The 19,721-nt window shown below is 32.5% G+C and overlaps 1 protein-coding gene across 2 annotated transcripts in view; it reads left to right on the top strand.

Moving 5' to 3' along the window:
• The window catches only part of LOC149425904 (ras-specific guanine nucleotide-releasing factor 1-like), a 95,249-nt gene that overhangs the window by 61,478 nt on the left and 14,050 nt on the right, over window positions 1-19,721 (top strand). The window contains exons 17-27 of one of the 2 annotated variants that reach the window (XM_089642143.1): window positions 829-1,104; window positions 4,610-4,912; window positions 8,532-8,597; window positions 8,726-8,802; window positions 10,241-10,316; window positions 10,398-10,762; window positions 12,145-12,203; window positions 12,297-12,429; window positions 12,550-12,620; window positions 13,050-13,067; window positions 17,213-17,356. In XM_089642143.1, coding sequence (XP_089498269.1) covers window positions 829-1,104; window positions 4,610-4,912; window positions 8,532-8,597; window positions 8,726-8,802; window positions 10,241-10,316; window positions 10,398-10,762; window positions 12,145-12,203; window positions 12,297-12,429; window positions 12,550-12,620; window positions 13,050-13,067; window positions 17,213-17,356 — 1,588 coding nt within the window. The remainder of the gene's footprint in view (window positions 1-828; window positions 1,105-4,609; window positions 4,913-8,531; window positions 8,598-8,725; window positions 8,803-10,240; window positions 10,317-10,397; window positions 10,763-12,144; window positions 12,204-12,296; window positions 12,430-12,549; window positions 12,621-13,049; window positions 13,068-17,212; window positions 17,357-19,721) is intronic. The other variant, XM_089642150.1, reaches the window with a different exon arrangement.

Here is a 19,721-nt window from a genome sequence, read left to right as displayed (position 1 = left end):
ATCCAACCCAAACACAGTCAAACAGGTTTCCACTGTGGCACTTAGTCACACGAAGGCATTTGTACGAGAGATGATACATCGATGTATTTTGTCGTGAATTGCAGTACCAGTTCTCTGCCAGACCTGCCAGTTCTGTACCAGACCGTAGCTCTACCTTTTATAATGCAGTAAAAATTAATAATGCCTTGCAACATATAAGGGTTCTGCTCGTTCTGTGAACAGTGGACCTCACATCCATGAAAGCATGTTTCTAATTTTCTATTTTTTAATAATTCAAATCCAAAATTACCTCTGAAAATTCGTAGGTACTTATATACATACGTACTTAATTATAAACAATATGAATTATACAGGAAGGTACTTCCCATAATATTGAAAAATTGCGATTAAGAAAGTTCACACAAACACGACAATTTTACGTCGAAAAAGAATCTTTAATTAACCAAAAAACCGCCACTATCTTGAAACGGAAACGGGATCAACAAATAAATTTACAGACAGACGAAATGCAAAACTGTAAATTTTAACTATGTAAAACACGTGACGTACAAAATAACATGAAAATTTCTTTTGAACAAATGTCACTACACCTTTAACAAATACGTGAATTAAATATCTCTGTTTCTTTTTAAATATTTAAACATATTAAAACTTGTACTCAACTTTAAATGAATTGGATTAGCTGTCTTAAATAGTATGTACCTATAAGCTACACCCTTTGAAATTTCGTATATGTTTTAAGGCAACATTGTGTCGTTGAATGGAGTGAACTTTATCAAAAGATCAATTTCACTTAGTTTGTTAATATTTTGTATTGTTTATTATCAGTGGCAGCAAGCGTGCAGGAAAAAGCCGCCTGGTGTAGCGATATCGCGCAGTGCATGGAGAACGCGCAGTGGACGGAAGCGGGCGTCGGGGTGGGCGGAGGGGGTCCCGGTGGCGGCGATGGAGCGTCGCTTAGCGTGCCCGGCGGGGCCGGCGTGCGCAGCGACCCGCGTCTCTTCACCGACGACGTCGATATCCGCTTCTCGCGCGCACTCAACTCGTGCAAGGTGCCGCAGATCAGATACGCGACGCCCAGTAGGCTACTTGAAAGACTTACAGGTAAATTTATACTTTATTTATTTTACGTCTATATATAATAGGGGTAAGTAAGGTTAACAACTATTTTTTTCTATGCCTGTTTCACTGGGAATATCCTGTGTCGAGAGAGGCTACTTTATAATATTTTATTTTAACAATATATACCTACATTTAAGGTTGAGAAGCAATAATATTATGTCATTCAGGTTGATATTGGTATTTGGCACAATCATAAGATTATAGATTAAAATTCAGCACCAGTGAAGCTGTTTTAATTTTGTAAATTATTGTATCGATTATTAAATTATTTTAGACTTGACTGATTATTGCACGACCTCTATTGATGACTCAATGCTTAGCCAAGATTTTAAATTTGTTTAGGAGTGTATAAGTGCAATATTAATGTACCTTTGTCTTAGTAGTGAACAAATTAAGAGAATTATACAAAATTGTCTACTAACAACTGACATTTATTTGTAATTTCCATAAACGTAGTCTTTTTATGTTAATAATTTATCTCAATAGTTTATAATGTAGCCCGTCATTAAACAAAAACCAATGTAAAGCATAAAATATACGCTAGAAAAAGTGTTACACGGTTAACACTTTACCATTTACCCTGTTCTACAGGTATAACGACTGACTAACTTATTAATTAACTAAATAATCATCACGAAGTTTTCCCGCAGGGGTAGACAAAGAGGAGGGATCTCCATACATCTCAGTTTTACTCACGTACACTGTACACTTCTCACGTACACTGCTTTCCTTATTCAGATACCATCCATACATACCCTTCTGATATTTTAACTCTTGAGATGACCCGACTCAAGTATTTAGTTCACATGATCGTTCTACCACTTCCTCAGGCATCCCCAACTTCTGCCTTAATAATGTGATAACATCTCATATAAATAAATAATCGGTGGTATTGAAATAAAATACACGGTGTTCGGAAACTAATATTACAAGCAGGAAACCAGTTGATTTGAGCTTTCGTTTTTGAGTAAATCGATTCTTGTAATTTTTAAAAGTCAAATACGAAAAAAAAACTGTCACTAGCATCAGTAATTGATATCAGATATTTAATATCTTAAAAGCATTTTTTTTATTTTTTAATGTTCGGAAAAATAATAAAAAAGAAGAAAAAGATCAAAGATCAGCTCAGATCATTTTTTTATTTGAAAAATTTGTTTCTGGATATCGTTTGTGTATTACTAGTATGTCACTAAATAGTTCAAAAGAATATGTTTGCGCGCTTAGTTCTTCTAACCTATGCAACAGATTTTGATGAGGTTTTCACTATCCTTTAGAAAATTTCTTCCAAAATGTTTTTATATATAAAACATGCCTATTTTATTTATAAATATTTGTACGCCAGGTACACGTCAGCTTGTTATTTTATAAAACTATTTCAATAATAATAATAATAATTTTATTCCAGAATGTGGGGAGGTTAGTGAAATCCCACACGTCCCATATAGATAAACATATTTTTTTGTATAATAGATATAATAAATTAACAAATAAAGACAGCTATGCAGGATGTGGTTTTGAGCGCGCTTGGGCCCAGCGCTCACTCAGTAGTGGCGCTTGGTGCTGTGACCCAGTGACACGGTGTCTCATCAGGCGGGCAAATCCATTCAGTCCTAGTTCCGTGAACATTGTCGATGCGCTGCTGTATCTTCGATATCCCAATATTATTCTAGAGGCGTCATTATATTGAATTCGGAGTCGTTCCATCGAGCAAGTTCGGTAGTGACACCATGTCTCAAACGTATATAGGCCAGTACAAAATGCATTGAACAGTATTTTTTTAACGGTATTGCTGCATTTGCAAAATCTGCGGGCAATCATATTAGACACTTTGCTTAGGCTTCTCCTTTGTCGTTCGATATCGCCATCGTCAGATAGGTCTTGATTAATAATGTGCTCCAAGTATTTCACGTTCGAACATGCATTTATTTTTGCCTCGTTAAGGTATACGGAAAGCATCTTACTTGTATCTTGACTTTTTCCGTGGTGGAAAGCAATCAATTCCGTATTCTTCAGGTTGTACATCATATTATGTTGTTTTTCATATTGCGACTTGATAACTCATCGATGTATACATTAAATAGAATGGGGGACATACACCCTCTTTGCCTTAATCCTGACCGCAAATATATCGGCTGGGAGTATGTACTTGCCCACCGTACAACATTTTCCTGCTGAGAGTACCATCATTTACCATTGTAAAATATTTTTAATAATTTTTTAATAAACATCTGTTAACCATATTATAACAGAAATTTCTAACAAGGGCTTGCAAATATAAGAATTTATAACTAGGCTTACTAAAAATTTCAACAATATCAACTGTATTAAACTGTTATATTTTGCTAGATGTCAACTTCAATACAATTCTCCCGCCTGGAACCCATATTTCAATGTTTATATACGAGCTATTGAAATAATAAAAAAAATTCTTATGTTATCTAAGTTATAAAATAAGTATTCCAGTAATTTTGTTGAGCTACAACACTCTTTTGAATGAAATGAATATGCTGAAATTGTATGACAGAAGGATTTTTACTCACTTGGTATTTCTGTATAAAATTCTAAATTATTGTTCAGAATTGCTTGCATTGATAAACTTTTGGATTCCAATATGCAATGCTAGAAGTCGGGATTTATTCCAGTGTAGAAATTCTGGTAGTAACTACCATGTGTATTCCTTATTACACAGAATACTTACGGAAGGAAATAGTCATACCGAGTCAGTAGATCTTCGCTTAATACAAGAGATTATTACTGAGACAGTTTAGCTACGTATAAATTTAATTTAAATTAAATTTGATAATATTATTATTAAGTTCTGCAAGTGTTTTAGTTTTTTATTATTGTGACAGCTGTTTCGGCTTACAAGACCATTTTCAAACTGTGGTTAGTCCACATTGAGACGACGTATTTATACTATTTCAAATGTAAATTTTGAAGGTGCATACATTGATTTATTACTGGTTAAACCGATGACATGATCTATTGTTGGTTAAACCAATCTATGTTTTCCCCTCAGTAAATGGTAATGAGTTCTTAATTATTTACTAATGACATAATTGCTATGAATTATTTGGGTGCATTATACTGCTTGGGTTTTGTGAAAATACTGAGAAATGGTGAGTAAATTATTTTCCGTACTTTATTAATTAGTGTTAAATTTGGGTCATTTGTTCGTTTATTGATTTCTAATTGTTCAAGTAAATTTAATCTAATGCCCTTTTTTTCTATATGCAATGGTTTAGGACCCTTGTTGTTAAGTGGGGTATGATTATTCACCGTTTGTATTCATTTTTTTTATTATTTTATATTCATTTTATGTAAGCAAATCAACGACAATAACTTTGGAAGATAATTCTGAGCAGATTAGTACCGGTATATTAGAGATCAGATTTTGTATTGCGTAGAATGAGTTTGAATTAGAGAAAAGTGGATAAAACATGATATATTCTATAGGCCTTTTGTGATTTTTTTTATTTAATTTCAGATCTTCGCTTCCTCTCGGTCGACTTCCTCAACACTTTCCTGCTGACGTATCGCGTGTTTACGGACGGCGAGACCGTGCTGGAAGCGCTGCGCCGCGTCTTCTACGCCGAGAGCGGTGACCCGATAGCCAGCGTTACCACGGGCGTTGTCTTAATGCCGCGTCCGAGCGTCATCAGCGTCGGGGCGGACGGGAACGCGGCGGACGGAGAGGCGCCCGACGCTGCCGCAGCGACGTGCGAGCTTAGAGCGCCGTCTCCCGAGGCAAGCGCTAGTCGGAAAGCGAGTGCTGCGAGTTCAGTTTCAGGTAGGTATTTTTCTTTTTTCAAATGGCCTTCAGTAAGGAAGGGTTGTTTCAGAGAATTTGAACAATTCTTCAAATTTCAAAGTTAATTTTCAAGTTCTGTAAAAGATTTTTTTCAAGTTCTGTTATGATTTCACTTATTTTAATGAACTAGCCTATAATGATATAAAAACAGAACTTAAATAGGACTTTCACTAAAATCTAAAATGAACGTTGATATTAAATTTGATGAATTGTTCAATTTTTGTGAAACAATTCTAAGACATTCTCATATAAGACGGAAACATAGAACACTAAACAATTGAAATAAAAAAAAAATAATAAACCTGGCATGTGATGAATTTCTAAACCCACATGATTACTCTGATAAAAAAAACTTGATGATTCTGTATCTGTTCTCCACTCAATTTAACATAGATTTAGTATTATCATTTTCAGTGAAGCTTGATTGAAAGATTCAGTGACAATATCAGTTATTACTGGATATTCATCGCACAGCACCAACAAAAATTATTAACAAAATGATGGAGTTGTCATTTACACTCAGAATCATGTCGTTCTTTCTGTTGGAGAAATAGTAATTCTACGTACTAATTGTCTTAAATCACAACTATCTAATTATGTATGTATTATAGGAGTTTATAGATCTCCTTTTTATGAACACATTAATACTTTTCTTGACCATTTAATTGATTTATTCCATTCAGCACTAAAACATAACCACGAAGTGATTTTATGTGTTAATATCAATATTAACATTTTAGATAAGAATGGTGTAAAATGTCAAAAATATCTTTCACTCATGATTTACTACGATTTTTTATTATATCACCGAGCAGAGTAACGTCAAGTACTGAAAGATGTATTGACCACATTATGGTTAAGTCAAAAGAAGATTTTCAGAGTGTTGTCTTCAGGACAAGTATTACAGAACATGTTGATACAATATTGAAATATCGTAAACCATCAGTGATAAAATCACAAAAAATAGACGCAAAGCTTAAATTAATCGTGGATACTGACCAACTAAATTCATAACTAAAAGAGAAAACATGGAATACAGATTTTTCTGCAAGTGATAATAATACAGCCACTGATAATTTCATAAGATGTATAAATATTCATATTAAATAATGCTCATCAAAAATAAAATCAATTCATTAATTGTAATAACTTGCTATGTTATTATGTTAACATATTCTTAACTTAAAAAAACTGTGTTTTATATAACCCTGATGAAGGTTCAGGGTGAACCGAACCCAGTTGGTTTTATATATTAAAAATGTATACAATAAAGGGGTATTAAAAACCAAGAAAAAAAAATATTCACATTATTACAATTACGTTTATCCACAAAGTGCTAGCTAAATGTGAAAATCATATAACTATTTAAACAAACAAATTAAGAAAGCTAGCCAACATCTTAAAGACTCTAAAAAATATACTGTATATAATGACATTAAACAGTGTATAATATGCGCTTCTTCAATCAATGCTTTCATAGAATGTTTTCTGTTGGGGTTCTTGTCACAAGACTACCCTGAAGCCTTTAAATGTTGCACAAAAAAATATTTTAAAGATTTTTTTTTTGTATTCATCAGAGTTATTATATATTGAATGTAAAATTATGTCAGAGAGGCAATTGTTCATAATACAGTAAATATTTCAACAAAATTTATACTGCCAAAGATCACAAGTGCGCAACGCTAGATTTGGTTCTTCTTTAATATGTGTTCTTTAATATATACAAAATAACATATATTTTCATTATTTTGTTCTTATGCCATTGACCTTGTATTTATTTTGGTAACAAAATTACAATTTTTTTCATATTAATCTCATTATCAAATATCATTTTTTTTTTTATTTTAAACGAATAAATTGTGAAAATACTTATTTTCGAAATATTTTTAACAACACTGGATAAAGGAGTTTTTCTTTTGTCCAGTGTTGTTAAAAAATATTTAACAATACTGGATAAAAATATTTCGAAAATAAATATTTTCACAATTTATTCGTGAAAATAAATTGTGCTGTGATCTTTGGCAGTATTAATTTTGTCCAGTGTTGTTAAATATTTTTAACAACACTGGAAAAAGAGTTTTTCTTATAATGTTCCGTTGCTTTTTAATTGCTTAGTGCAAATATGAATACTATAGGCTCGTTAAATCTATTCTAGAAAATGGTCAAAAATTTTATACTAGTTGAGAGTAGTTGAGAGTCATCGCTTTTATCATAAATCAGCGTAGAAACTCGATATTTGATATTATCCATATTTATGTATGTATTATGTACTTATATGATTAAATATAGTTGTTCATCTGGACACGAAAATTCCCTAGTGAGATTAGCGGCTGAGGATTCTATAGTAATATACTATTTTGTGAATGATTCAATAAATAAAAAAAATTACAGTAAAACATTCACAGACATTACATAAGAACGTTCAATGAAACCAAAAAAGGACAAAGCCATTCTATAAAGGTTTGCATATTATAATGGGCTACCCGAAAACCATTAATACTACACCAATTACAGTTAATTGAAAATAGATTGTCAGAATCATATTTGATAATAATTTGTAAGCTCAAAAGTATAAATAAAAGGATAAAAGTTTAACAAACAGGCATAAAATAAGATTCTTTCAAAGTACAAGAATCAGCGAGGTGTCCTGAATCTGTAAAAAAATGGGAATTTTCATGGGAGTATGTAAAGAAAACAAGTTTTTTCGAATGAGTTTAAAATAAATATTTATTTTTTTACTATATGTGAATACCATACAAGAGTCTCAAATGCTCCCAGCCATCAGGTGTGAGTCAAATAGGGTATGTGTGAGGCTGAAGGTAGTGGGGAGAAGAAGGATATTATGGAGAAGAGAAAAGTGGAGGAGTACCTGACATTTCGATTCTGAATGTTGGTCTTTCACCACGGTGATACTGGGAGTATCTTCCACTCAGTGGAATATGTCGCAAATAAATTTTAGTGAAATAATAATATTATTAAACAACGCAATAATTCGCCAATTAACTGAGCTCTTCATACACTAAATAATATTTGTCTTAACTCTTACATTGATATTTTTTCTGATTCACTGACCAAATTCAAACGTGGCATCATGTCAATAATTTAAACTGTTCAATATAACATAGTATTATGTTTTATTATTTCTCTAAATATTGTTTTTTAATTTTCTATGTAGTATTTTAACATATGTACTTATACTATTTCAAACATATAACCATGTACAATGTGACCTTAGAACGGGGTACCCCAGTAAGGACACATTATCTTATATAAAAAATTGTTAAATAAAAAAAAAATTAAAAAATAAAAAATGCGCATACATAGACACACAAACACTCAGACATACATTACACACGTCACACACACACCTATATACTACACACGTCACCTCGTACTTAAGGAATAAACATACCACTTAGCAGACATTACAAGGAAACATATCATAGGTACCCAACATAAAATATCTTATTCATGTATACTGTTTCATCTCTGTAAATCTTAGACTTACCCTTAGATCACGGAGGCCTTCTTATAGTTTTATGTTTGTACAAAAAACCAATTTAATGTGCAAATAATTATTACGTAGCAATTTTTTCAGGTTATGGTTCCGAACAAAGCGATCGAGACTATTCAACCAGAAATTGGAGATGCAGTTTAAAAAAATGTAGGTTTTCCTTCATTATTATATTAATAACTTATACCTACTTCCAGTTTTAGTATTAACAATAAAATTTTAATATAATGGAAAGATTCACTCTTAATATGCTCGTAATCGTTAAGTATTTATTTCAGTTGACGAGGAGTTGCGGGAGCAACGACTCTCTCCCGGGCCGTCCACTCCTCAGTCGAGACGTTCATCTAACGCGAAGGTAAACTATTCATTATTTAGTGTACTATCACTTTTAAATTTTACTTAACTTTAAATGCTACATGGGACAGTTTGGCGTACATTTTATTTTCGATAAATGTCAAAAAATATTAAATAAAAAAAAAATATATATATATATTTGTTGCGTACAATGAAAGTAAGAGTCTTGTAATTTTGCTGTCGTAATTTTCCTAACATTTTGCTAACAAATTATTATAAAATACACAACCAGCGACGCATAGACAAATAGAAATATTGATTAATTTAAACATGAAATAAATACATTTGATTGTAAAAATAGGTTTTTCCATTATTGAAAACTAAAACCTAACCTTACCATGATATTGCAAACTACTATAAAAAAATATACAGATGTAATTATTAGTTTACATAAATCTAACCTTACCATAATATTGCAAACTACTATAAAACATATACAGATGTAATTTTTAGTTTACATACAACCTAACCTTACCATAATTTTGAATCTATCCGGAGAAAACTCACTTATATGAAATACTGTATGTGTATTAAAAATCTGGTTAAATTATTATTTTTCCTGTTATAAACTTACTTCTTACTTCTGGACTTCAGGCCTAAAACGAATGAATTGGAAGAGTTTCTATAGAAAGTATCAGTCAAAAGCGAATGTTTTATGAGGACAGCAGAACACGTGTTCATACAAATACTGATATTGATTTTAACATACTGATTTTTTTTTATTTTAATTTATTGGGAAAACCAACAGTTATATAATTTTATATAAATAATTAAATTGTATTAACCAGTAAATTTTCCCCATAAAATTCATGTTAAATACAGAAGAGAAAAAAACATAAATAAACAGAAAAACATTAAAAAAACTTAATGACAATAACTTAGATATCTTACACACAGCAGGGGAAGAGGGTACGTAATTGACAATTCGATACGCATTCAGTAAACGGAACTAAGGAAATATGAAAAATATCGGCGAAAAATGAATGTTGTGTGTAGTTTTTGAGGGTGGGATGTAGAATAGTTTGTTTGACCATGTGTTTCGAACTGGACAGTGGAAATGAACATGATGCATACTGTTATGAAAAATATATTAAAAAAAGAACTTGTGTTCTCGATATCTTCTCAAATTCTAATATTTATGATCATTTTACATTTTTAATATTATTCTCATTTACAGGATTAACCTGCATTTCTTTTTTAAATATTCTGTCAACCTCGAAGGAATTATGCATTACTGCATTTGACCTTAAAATACCTAATAATTAAATATCTACTTGATCTGTCATTACATAATCAATTATAGTTGTATGTTGCCAAGATAAATAAATATGAAATAATTGGGCTATACCAGGCAATCAAAAAATTTTCGACGAGTTTTCTTAGTTTATTTGCGTAACATAGCTTTTTCATAATATATAAACTTGTATGTATTGTTTCAGACGTCTGAAGAAGATAGTACGTTATTGACTATCCCAAAAATAATGGCATCATCATCCAGCTCCGAGACTCTAAAAGGTACAAACAAAAAAAATTGTACACAATAATGACTCAGGAAAAAAATCTTGTTCACAAATTATTTTTTTTTGTCTTTTTCAGGTCCCTCTCCATCATCACCAAGTAATCTTAGTTCCGTCACATTAGTCGGAAGTCCATCAGATCCTGAAAAGCACCAAAAGCAACCAGAGTATTTCAAACTAACTGACGGACACAAACTGTCGGAGCAATACACCCAAACAGACGTACACAAGAATGAAACTCAGTACAAACCAGAGAGTCCCTACAAAGAGGTTTACAAAACATCAGATCATCATCACAAGAAAGAACCCATTGAAAATTATAGCCCGTTCAAAACTCCTACAGTTGAATATAAGAGGATTGACAGCTATGAGCAAGAAACTAAACCAAGACCGATGATGAAAAGAGAACCGGATTTGTTGCCGACCTCACAACAGCATTTTCCTGTAAGTAAATAGTGTATTCTCTTCAATTTATCATTTATTGGCTGACCAACACCTCTGCCATAGGTCATCCCAAGTGGTTCGCTAAGTTTGGTGACCGGGTTCACCGGGTGAGGTTTGTTCAGAATACGCCTGCCCACCAGCTGCTTGGCGTGCCAGATCGGGAGAGGCTGGTTTGGGGAGACCCATTGCCATGCGCCTCAGCGGAAATGATAGATTCACTGATGGTCAGATCGATCCCTAGATCCCTACCCACCCTTCATACCATTTTCCTTTTGCTCTCCTTAATTTCTATAAAAAAGACACAGCAAAGTTGAACTTGGACTAGAATAAAAATTGAGTGGAGCAAATGCTCGAATATTTTAATCCAGGCATCCGATCCTGTTCATGTACAAATCGCAGGTAAATAGATTAATGCGCGACTTAAATTTGAACCCGGGAAAGTGAAACGCGTGTCACTGGACACCGGGATGGGAGATTCTGTTCGAGAGGAATCCACAAAAAAGGGTGGCAATCCTCACTCGCTTCGCACGTAATAACTGACGGGAGCAGGCAGTAATTGTCAATTTATCGGATGGGTATCATATTTGAGGGCGGAATCGCCGATTACCCACTTTACCACGCACGCCTTGCAGTCAACGCAAATACAATGGATGGATGGTAACCGGAGGCAATTGCAGAGGAACTGATAGTCCCTGGGCTGGGACTGAACGAGAGACGGAGCTGGCGGGCTGGTCGCCCGCGCTGAAGCAGTCGCGGACCCTTGGAAGAAGGCGTCTCCATCCATCCACAGCATAGCTAGTTAGATAGGGTTTCGGTATACGGTCTGTGATGGGGGGTAAGTTTTAATAAATATCTTTTCTGTAAAAAACCACTTATAATGGAAATAGAGGTTATTGGTCCTATTCAAGAAATTGGCTTTCATTGATACTCTTCATCAGATCTGCTTGTGAATAAGCACCCTATGCCCATCCCTGAGGAGGGTTTCTTGTGTCTACCACAGCGCTCGGCATACTTTGTCACTCACAAAGTTTGGCGTCCTAATGTTTCCTACGGAAACAAAGCTGACCACTGTGTTGGATATAAATTATCATGTCATACAACATTGTAACAAGCAGTACAATTATACGTCGTTTTCGTGACGCAGGCCATGTCAGATTTTCAGTCTAGACAATAACAAAATCACAGTATAACATTATTCGAAACGGTACTTAGTCCTAAAGCGAAATCTTCAAACTGGAGTAGTATTTGTATTTGCGCTATGGTTCCTTTCATATTTATAATACAGATGACGATTAATTGATATAGATTAGAGTCGTATCCAAGTCAACAACTTATTTTGTCAAAATTATATCTTAAATGGATTTTTTTTTTATATATTTCAGAATAATTCAGGGAGTCGTCGTGCTTCTGAAGAACAATCAACACCAAGAAGAGCGTCGAGGTAATGTTAAAATCTTCCTCTCCATAACAATTTACTATAGCTAAATTTCCACCCGTAAGAAAAAATATTTAACGCAATAGTTTTACTTCCCAGTGGACAAAGGGATGCCAGAGAAGGTTCAGTATCTGGCTGCGCCAGTTGGTGGAGCGCTGAAAGACGGGCATCCATCGACAGGAGGGCGTCTGCAGCATCACATAGATCTTCATTGTCTCACCACTTACTACAGGTTAGCATCTTTTTCACAACCTCGCTATTTCACTCTCAACGTATTTTACCCACCGATGAAAAAGAGATTAAAAAAGTATTTTTGAATGTAAGGATTGTATGTTTATTTTATTGGTTTCAGACCTGCCGCAGGGAAGCTAGCCAACCGAGAGCCGGAGTTGTCATCACTTCGTTTCGTCAGTCTCACAGAAGGTACTTTATTTTTGGTCACTAACTTACAACCCTACAAAATCACACATTTTTCCATTGAAAAAATAAAGCGCCACACTAAAAATATTATTGACAAAATGATTCACGTCAAATCTATCATATTTTATATTCAAAGTTTTCATAAACATGAATTTCAAAAAACCATGTCTTTATTTGGACTCAAATTAGTTGGAATTAAATTAGTTTCGTAATCATTTAGTAAATAAACAATGAAATGAAGATACGTTATTGTTTTTAAAAGAAAAATTATTTCACTTGGGTGAACATCTCAATATTGAAACGAATTTGCGCAGACTCAAAGTAAATACTGAATAAAATATATTTACTACAATATAATGTATAACTGTAGAGGGCTGGGATTACAATATTTCAGTTAGTAATACGATATGGAAATATTTATTTTCCTAACAGCTTTGCGGATGACCATTGGTAAGTGGTAAATACGACTGCTCTAGAGGGCCCTTAAACAAACCCTACTAGAAGCTTAGAAATAGCGGATCAGAAGATATGTAAATATGCATACCACCCACCTCACCTTTAGTTACATAGACGCATGAAGTTAGTGACAATAGATTGCATAAGTACTAAAGTAGCCCACACGTATATCCAAAAGACCTTCACGTCTTGTAAGAAAATAAACCAGGTTTCTCTTAACTACCTCAGTAAATGGCTTCAATGACACTAATATAAACAAGCTACCCTCTTGTACTAAATAAAAAAAATATACTGAAGATATCATCTTAACTTATTACCTCGTAAAGGAAATAAATCAACCCTTGAAGATTCCCACGGCTAAAACGCCTCCTTTGCCAGTCTTCTAATTTTATAGTTCCATATAATTAGCCTGACTATACAACTAACTATTCTTATATTAGCTCAGATGCGAGCTTTACACAGATAATGAGTTTGTCTTTATTTCATTCAAGTACCTATGTTTATACCTTATAGCATTCGTTCGACTTTATTTTTATTCTAATTGTATACAATCATATTTGGAAGCCAGTTATATTCTCAAAAAAATCCAGATTTATACTCCGTCCTACTTTTATTTATCTAGGTATTGATAGCCCTTCTGACAGATGCTATAGTTTGTGCCTGAACCAGCAAACTTTTTTTTTATTACCTACTTTTTGTACCCTTTGGAACTTTTAAATGAAACACTTTCATTTGACAATACTTATTGAAAATAATTGGTTCTCTCCGATAAAATTATTTTATTGCATAATTTATTATTTTATTTTATATTATTTTATTGATGTTACAAACATAACATTTTGCATAATTTTAAGTCAGTAATAATTAAGTAATTTATACAATTTTCTGTTTCACTTTGCTTAAAAACACTTTTGAACACACTAGGATTCAACAGCACAAGATTATAAATAGGCTTAGAAAAGCTTTTGCAATAATTATTTATTAAGCACTTTTACCTCAGTAAAATATTCAGTATTTTTAACGCTTTCGCTATTTTTGACACTATTTTAAATACTTTGATGTAAATTAACCACCAAACCACTGAATCAAAAGTCAACAACTTTAGAATTTACAGAAAGAAATACAAAATTTAAAAAAAGACATTTTTGAATTTTAATTTTTTCTCAAATAACGTAACTATGTTCATTTTAAAAATATATGTAAAAAAAGAAAATAAATAAAACTGGGACTCAGGAATAATTAATTTTCAACTTTTTGTGTTCTATGAAGATTGAGAAATACTCTTCATCAGTCTTTGGGGATCTGGTGCTGCCCAAAAATTGCTGCACGCAATTATTAGTGAAAACATTTTTTGCTATTAAATGTTTTCATTTTTAGGACTATCTACCTCGCGAAGTAACTAACGTCTACAAACAATAAGCAAACAAAACACTTTAAAACAAACATCCGATTTACCTTTCTCTCCTATTGAGATTGTACGTGAAAAAGTTACTTCATGTGTCCATCATTGTAGATTACATAGCGTGAATAGAAGCAAAAAGCTGGTCGACTCGTATTAACAATATGAACATAAATCTCGTTGTCAAAATAAAAAGAGTGTAAAAGTAATAAATAAAAATGGGTCAATAACCCTTTCTTACATAAACCAAAGATCACAATGTTTTTGTTTGAAAACCCCTATCAAGGCATGGTAATAATTTGTCTGTAAATTTGCGAGTCCTTATGTGTATTGAGAATCCTGATACCGTTCCTTAATCCTCCGATATGCATTTTTAATTAATTATTGCCTGGTTGGTTATTTTGAATTTACAAATTTGTAGGTCCCTCCGATCCCACTGACTAAATGAAAATCCAAATTTATTGTAAAAATCCGTTTGGTAGATATTTACTATAATACAGGTATCTAATTTATGGTATGTTACCATTACATCATTACAAAAACATAACTAACAAAGCATTAAAAAAATATATTTGAAAAGCATACAGAAAATACGGGAAACAAATCACCATGAACGTAATTTTAAAAAATACTTATCTTATCTACGACGTCTTTTGTGGAACAGACGATAGAAGACCACTAAAGTTTTAGCAGTCTTAAACTAACAAAATAATGTTTTTTCATTGAGTTTAAAATCAAATTGCCGTCCATCATTTTATGTTGCTTATCTACGTAAGTTGGTTTTATTCTCAACTGAAAAATCATTTATCACACACCAACCTTTGGATATTTTATCAACTTCAAAATATTAATTAGATTTTCCTCTCACGCTTAAATCTTGTATTTCATCTTTCAATTAGTCAACTTAACGTTTTAAACATTGAGTGTGTGCCAACCGTTTCGGTATAACTATGTATGCCCTCATCAGGGTAAATAATGATTTCTGTCCTGACATGACTAAATCTCTCCTAGTGAAGGCACGATTGTATCAAAATCGGTTAGCATTTTATTGTTATTGTTTAATTGTTGTAGTCTGACATTGTGGTGTTTTAAACTACATCACATTTGAGGTTACATCATCATGAGGTTGGGGTGTTTCAAACAACATCACATTTAATTGTTAAATATTATGGACTGGGGTTGGAGTGTTTCAAACTACATCACATTTAATTTTTAAATTAAATGGACCGGAGTTCGGTTGTTTCAAACTAAATCACATTTAATTGTTAAATATTACGGACTGGGGTTGGAGTGTTTCAAACTACATCACATTTAATTGTTAAATTAAATGGACCGGGGTTTGGTTGTTTCAAACTAAATCACATTTAATTGTTAAATATTATGGACTGGGGTTGGGGCGTTTCAAACAACATCACATTTAATTGTTAAATAATATCGATGGATATGCATTTGCATTTGTTTTGATAAAATACAATGACGAACAGACATCGTACGTTCGTATTTTACTAAAAGGTTATTAGGAAACTATCATTCCATTCGTTAAGAGCATGCAATCCCGCTTTTAATCGAATTACGAATAATTTAGAGAGATTCCTAATAAATTAGCAATGTTTTAAATTTGTAATTTTGTGAGTGCGTAATATACCTGTAGGCTGACTACAATTTGAAAAAAAAAATAAAACGTATAGAGAATCGGCGTTTAACGGGGATATTTAAAAATTGAAAATTCTATTTTGAGGTTTCTTAGATTTTATGGTAGTCATGTGTGATGGAGATTGAAACACCACCACCACCACCTGATGGTATTCATAAAATCGTTGTGGTAAATCCATTATCCATGACTAAGAATTACCCCGGAAGACATATGAAAAACAAGGCGAGATACAAATCACCAAACAAAAATCTGCAGACAGTACGCAAAATGAAACGATATCAAAAGTAGGATATATTTTTGCTTCAAAGCATCCAATTCTAATTTTTTGAAATTATTTTAATGATGAACTTATGTTTAATGAGAAGATTTTTATGCATAGCACAAGAGATAACAAATTATTACAAGGAATAATTATTATTTTTATAAGCAATAATTGTTCGCCTGAAACACTCATCCACATTGAACAAATCTCCTGATAAAAAATACATGACGCCAACGGGACTCGAACCCGTGTCCATTCGATTTCCGGTCGAAAGCTCTGACCACTGAGCTATGGGGGCTTATTTCTTACCCGAGAAAATATTCAATATATGCTAGTGTTTCATTCAACAATTACTGCTTTTTACATTTTTAATTGTTGAATGAAACACTAGCATATATTGAATATTTTCTCGGGTAAGAAATAAGCCCCCATAGCTCAGTGGTCAGAGCTTTCGACCGGAAATCGAATGGACACGGGTTCGAGTCCCGTTGGCGTCATGTATTTTTTATCAGGAGATTTGTTCAATGTGGATGAGTGTTTCAGGCGAACAATTATTGCTTATAAAAATAATTGTTATCCTTTGTGCTATGCATAAATAAAATCTTGTCTTGAAAACATTAATTTATCAAAAAAATAATAATTAATAATTATTAGCCTTAAACACCCATTCAAATTGAAAAAAATCAAATCAATCAATTCCCGTCAGTGGCATTTATTTTTTCTCGGAAGATTTTTTCAGATAGTATGGGTGCTTCAGGTTAATAAATAATTATTACTTGTATCAATTTTTCATCTAATTCTTGTTTGTTTCGTGGTGTTTGCAGGAGTAGCACCTCTACGGCAGCCGCGGCTTTTGCCATAGCAACATCGGCATCCAGCAATCCTCGTGAGCCTCGTAGAGCTCCTGCAGCCCCGAGAGATTCCGTTACTTCCACTGCTGCTACCATGAGGGTGCTCAATGTTCTAAGGTAGGAAATTATTTAATGATTTTCATTGATTCAATGAATAATCACGCAATACTTACATTATAATAATAAAAAATACACCAACCCCTTCTGTAAACAAATATAATGTTTCGGTCTGGATAAAAATAAAAGGTACAGAATTTTTGATTTCTTAGTAACATCAAATCGAACGTTACACAGTATCATTAATATAAAATATCATAATTGCATGCATTTTTTTACATTTCTCATAATAATTTAATCGATTCAACATCAAAAACACATGAACACCTCAGCACGGGTTCTACGAAACACTATAATAGGTAGGTATATAAATCATTTAGCTATAGTACCTTCAAATCATTCTTACTATTACATATATATACACAATATGATGTCTACAATATGTAGGTACTAGCTGACGGGTACCTGGCGTTGCTTGAGGTTATGATTTTATTTTTATTTTTTTTTTATTTATTTAGAAAAAAAAAGTAAATATTCACAAGAGATAAAAATATATTACATTTCATATCAGACATCACTTTTTTACCCAATTTGTAGAGAAATATTCTCGGGTCAAACTGGGGAGCTAGTCTATGTGCTTATATATATAGATAATAATATGTATAGTTACAAAAATGGAAAAAAAATATTTTCAAAAATACTGTAAAATACTACAAAATATTGTACAATAAGAAAATTACATATAATTATAGAAACAGAATATCAACAAAAATCAACAAAAAATCAACAAAAATATAAGCAACAATATAAGCAACAGAATGTATCTGAAAATCATCGATAAAAGTAAGTCAATCTTTTCTGTAAAAATACAACGAAAGTTTTTTTTACGTATATATGAATGATTTGGCTTAATGTTTTGAGGTTGTGAATTCTATTATAACTGAAAACTGGGTGCATTTTTAAGGTGAAAATAATATATTTGTAAATGATTAAAAAAAATTGTTCATCGAAAGAATTTTTTTACTTAAATTTTTATTAACTAGTTTTTTTTACAGTTGTATTTTTTATAGTGTTAACAAAACTATGTTATATTCAGTTTGATAACAAGACATCCCTCATTTTTACATATATTATTTTTTTGTATTCACAATAGATATTATCAGTAAGTTTTGTTTCTAATACTAAACATTAAAGTTTTGCTTGACATGTATTGTAGTAGGTACCATATTAAAATATTTTATTTCTATCATCCCCGACTGTATCTACCATTTACTTTACCACGTCATATTATGTTCTTCTTACTTTCTTCGATCATCACATTTTACCAAAAATATGTTGGCATTTGATTTATTTGAATGTGTCATCTCTTCCACGATTATCCCTGACTTTTTAATCATTCACTTCCGCGATATATATATATATAATCCTTACACCCCTTTCTTCTTTCATCACATTTTTACCAATTATAAGTATTTGTTTCACTAATCGTGCCATTTCTTTCTCGGGGTCCCCGAATTCTTCTACCAATATCTTCCACGTCATACACATTCTCATTTTACCTTTTTCTTCGTTTATCACGTATGTATGTCCTCATTCCGTTGCTGAGATAATGTTAAGTTCCTCAGGCATCTCCGAATTTTTCTACCACTCACTACTGTGTTACTACATTTACTCATTATATTTCTTCTCACTAAATTGCTACTGGCTACTATTAAAATAGCACATTATTTTTACTTTAATTCGACTCCTTATCTCATTTCACTGCAGAGATAATACGTTACAACTTATTTTACCATTAAAACCATTATCTAAACATCCCTGGCACTAATATGAACAAACGTTGAAAGTTTCAACGAAATTGATACAGGAGTTTTTTAGTATACTGGGCACCCACATACAGACTTGCCTTTTACTAATATAGATAATAATGGAATAAATTTAACGTTAAATTAATAAAAAAACACTCGAATACCATAAAAATATTATTATATTAACTTCACACACGAGGCGCTGGAGAAATCATTCCCTCCCAGGCTTAAAAAGCTTCTCATTCTCATCGTTGGGTGGGTCTTTTTGAGGAAAATGTGGAGTGGGCTTTGGTATTGAAGAGACTCCATGTTAGAGAGGAAACACTGAGGCCAGTTAACATTGATGTATAATATTCAATTAGGATATTTTAAAGGAGGTGCAATCTTTTTAACCAATGTTTAAAGGAGGGTTACACACCCTTAGATTGGAGAAGGGCTGTGATCATGCCATTATACAAAGGTAAAGGGTCACGTATGGAATGTGAAAATCATAGTGCTATTAGCTTGTTAAGTTCAGTTGGCAAGTTGCATGGTAGAATTTAGATTGAAAGAGTAAGAAAGGAAACAAAGGATAAAATATGGGATATGCAAGGTGCTTTGATGAGTGGAAGGGCAAA

This window comes from Hesperophylax consimilis, chromosome 2 (genome assembly GCF_061612785.1).
Source record: "Hesperophylax consimilis isolate HC1 chromosome 2, BYU_Hcon_1.0, whole genome shotgun sequence".
Taxonomy (NCBI): domain Eukaryota; kingdom Metazoa; phylum Arthropoda; class Insecta; order Trichoptera; family Limnephilidae; genus Hesperophylax; species Hesperophylax consimilis.
The sequence above is the reverse complement of the archived record's forward strand: the minus strand, read 5'-3'. Positions and strand labels throughout refer to the sequence as shown.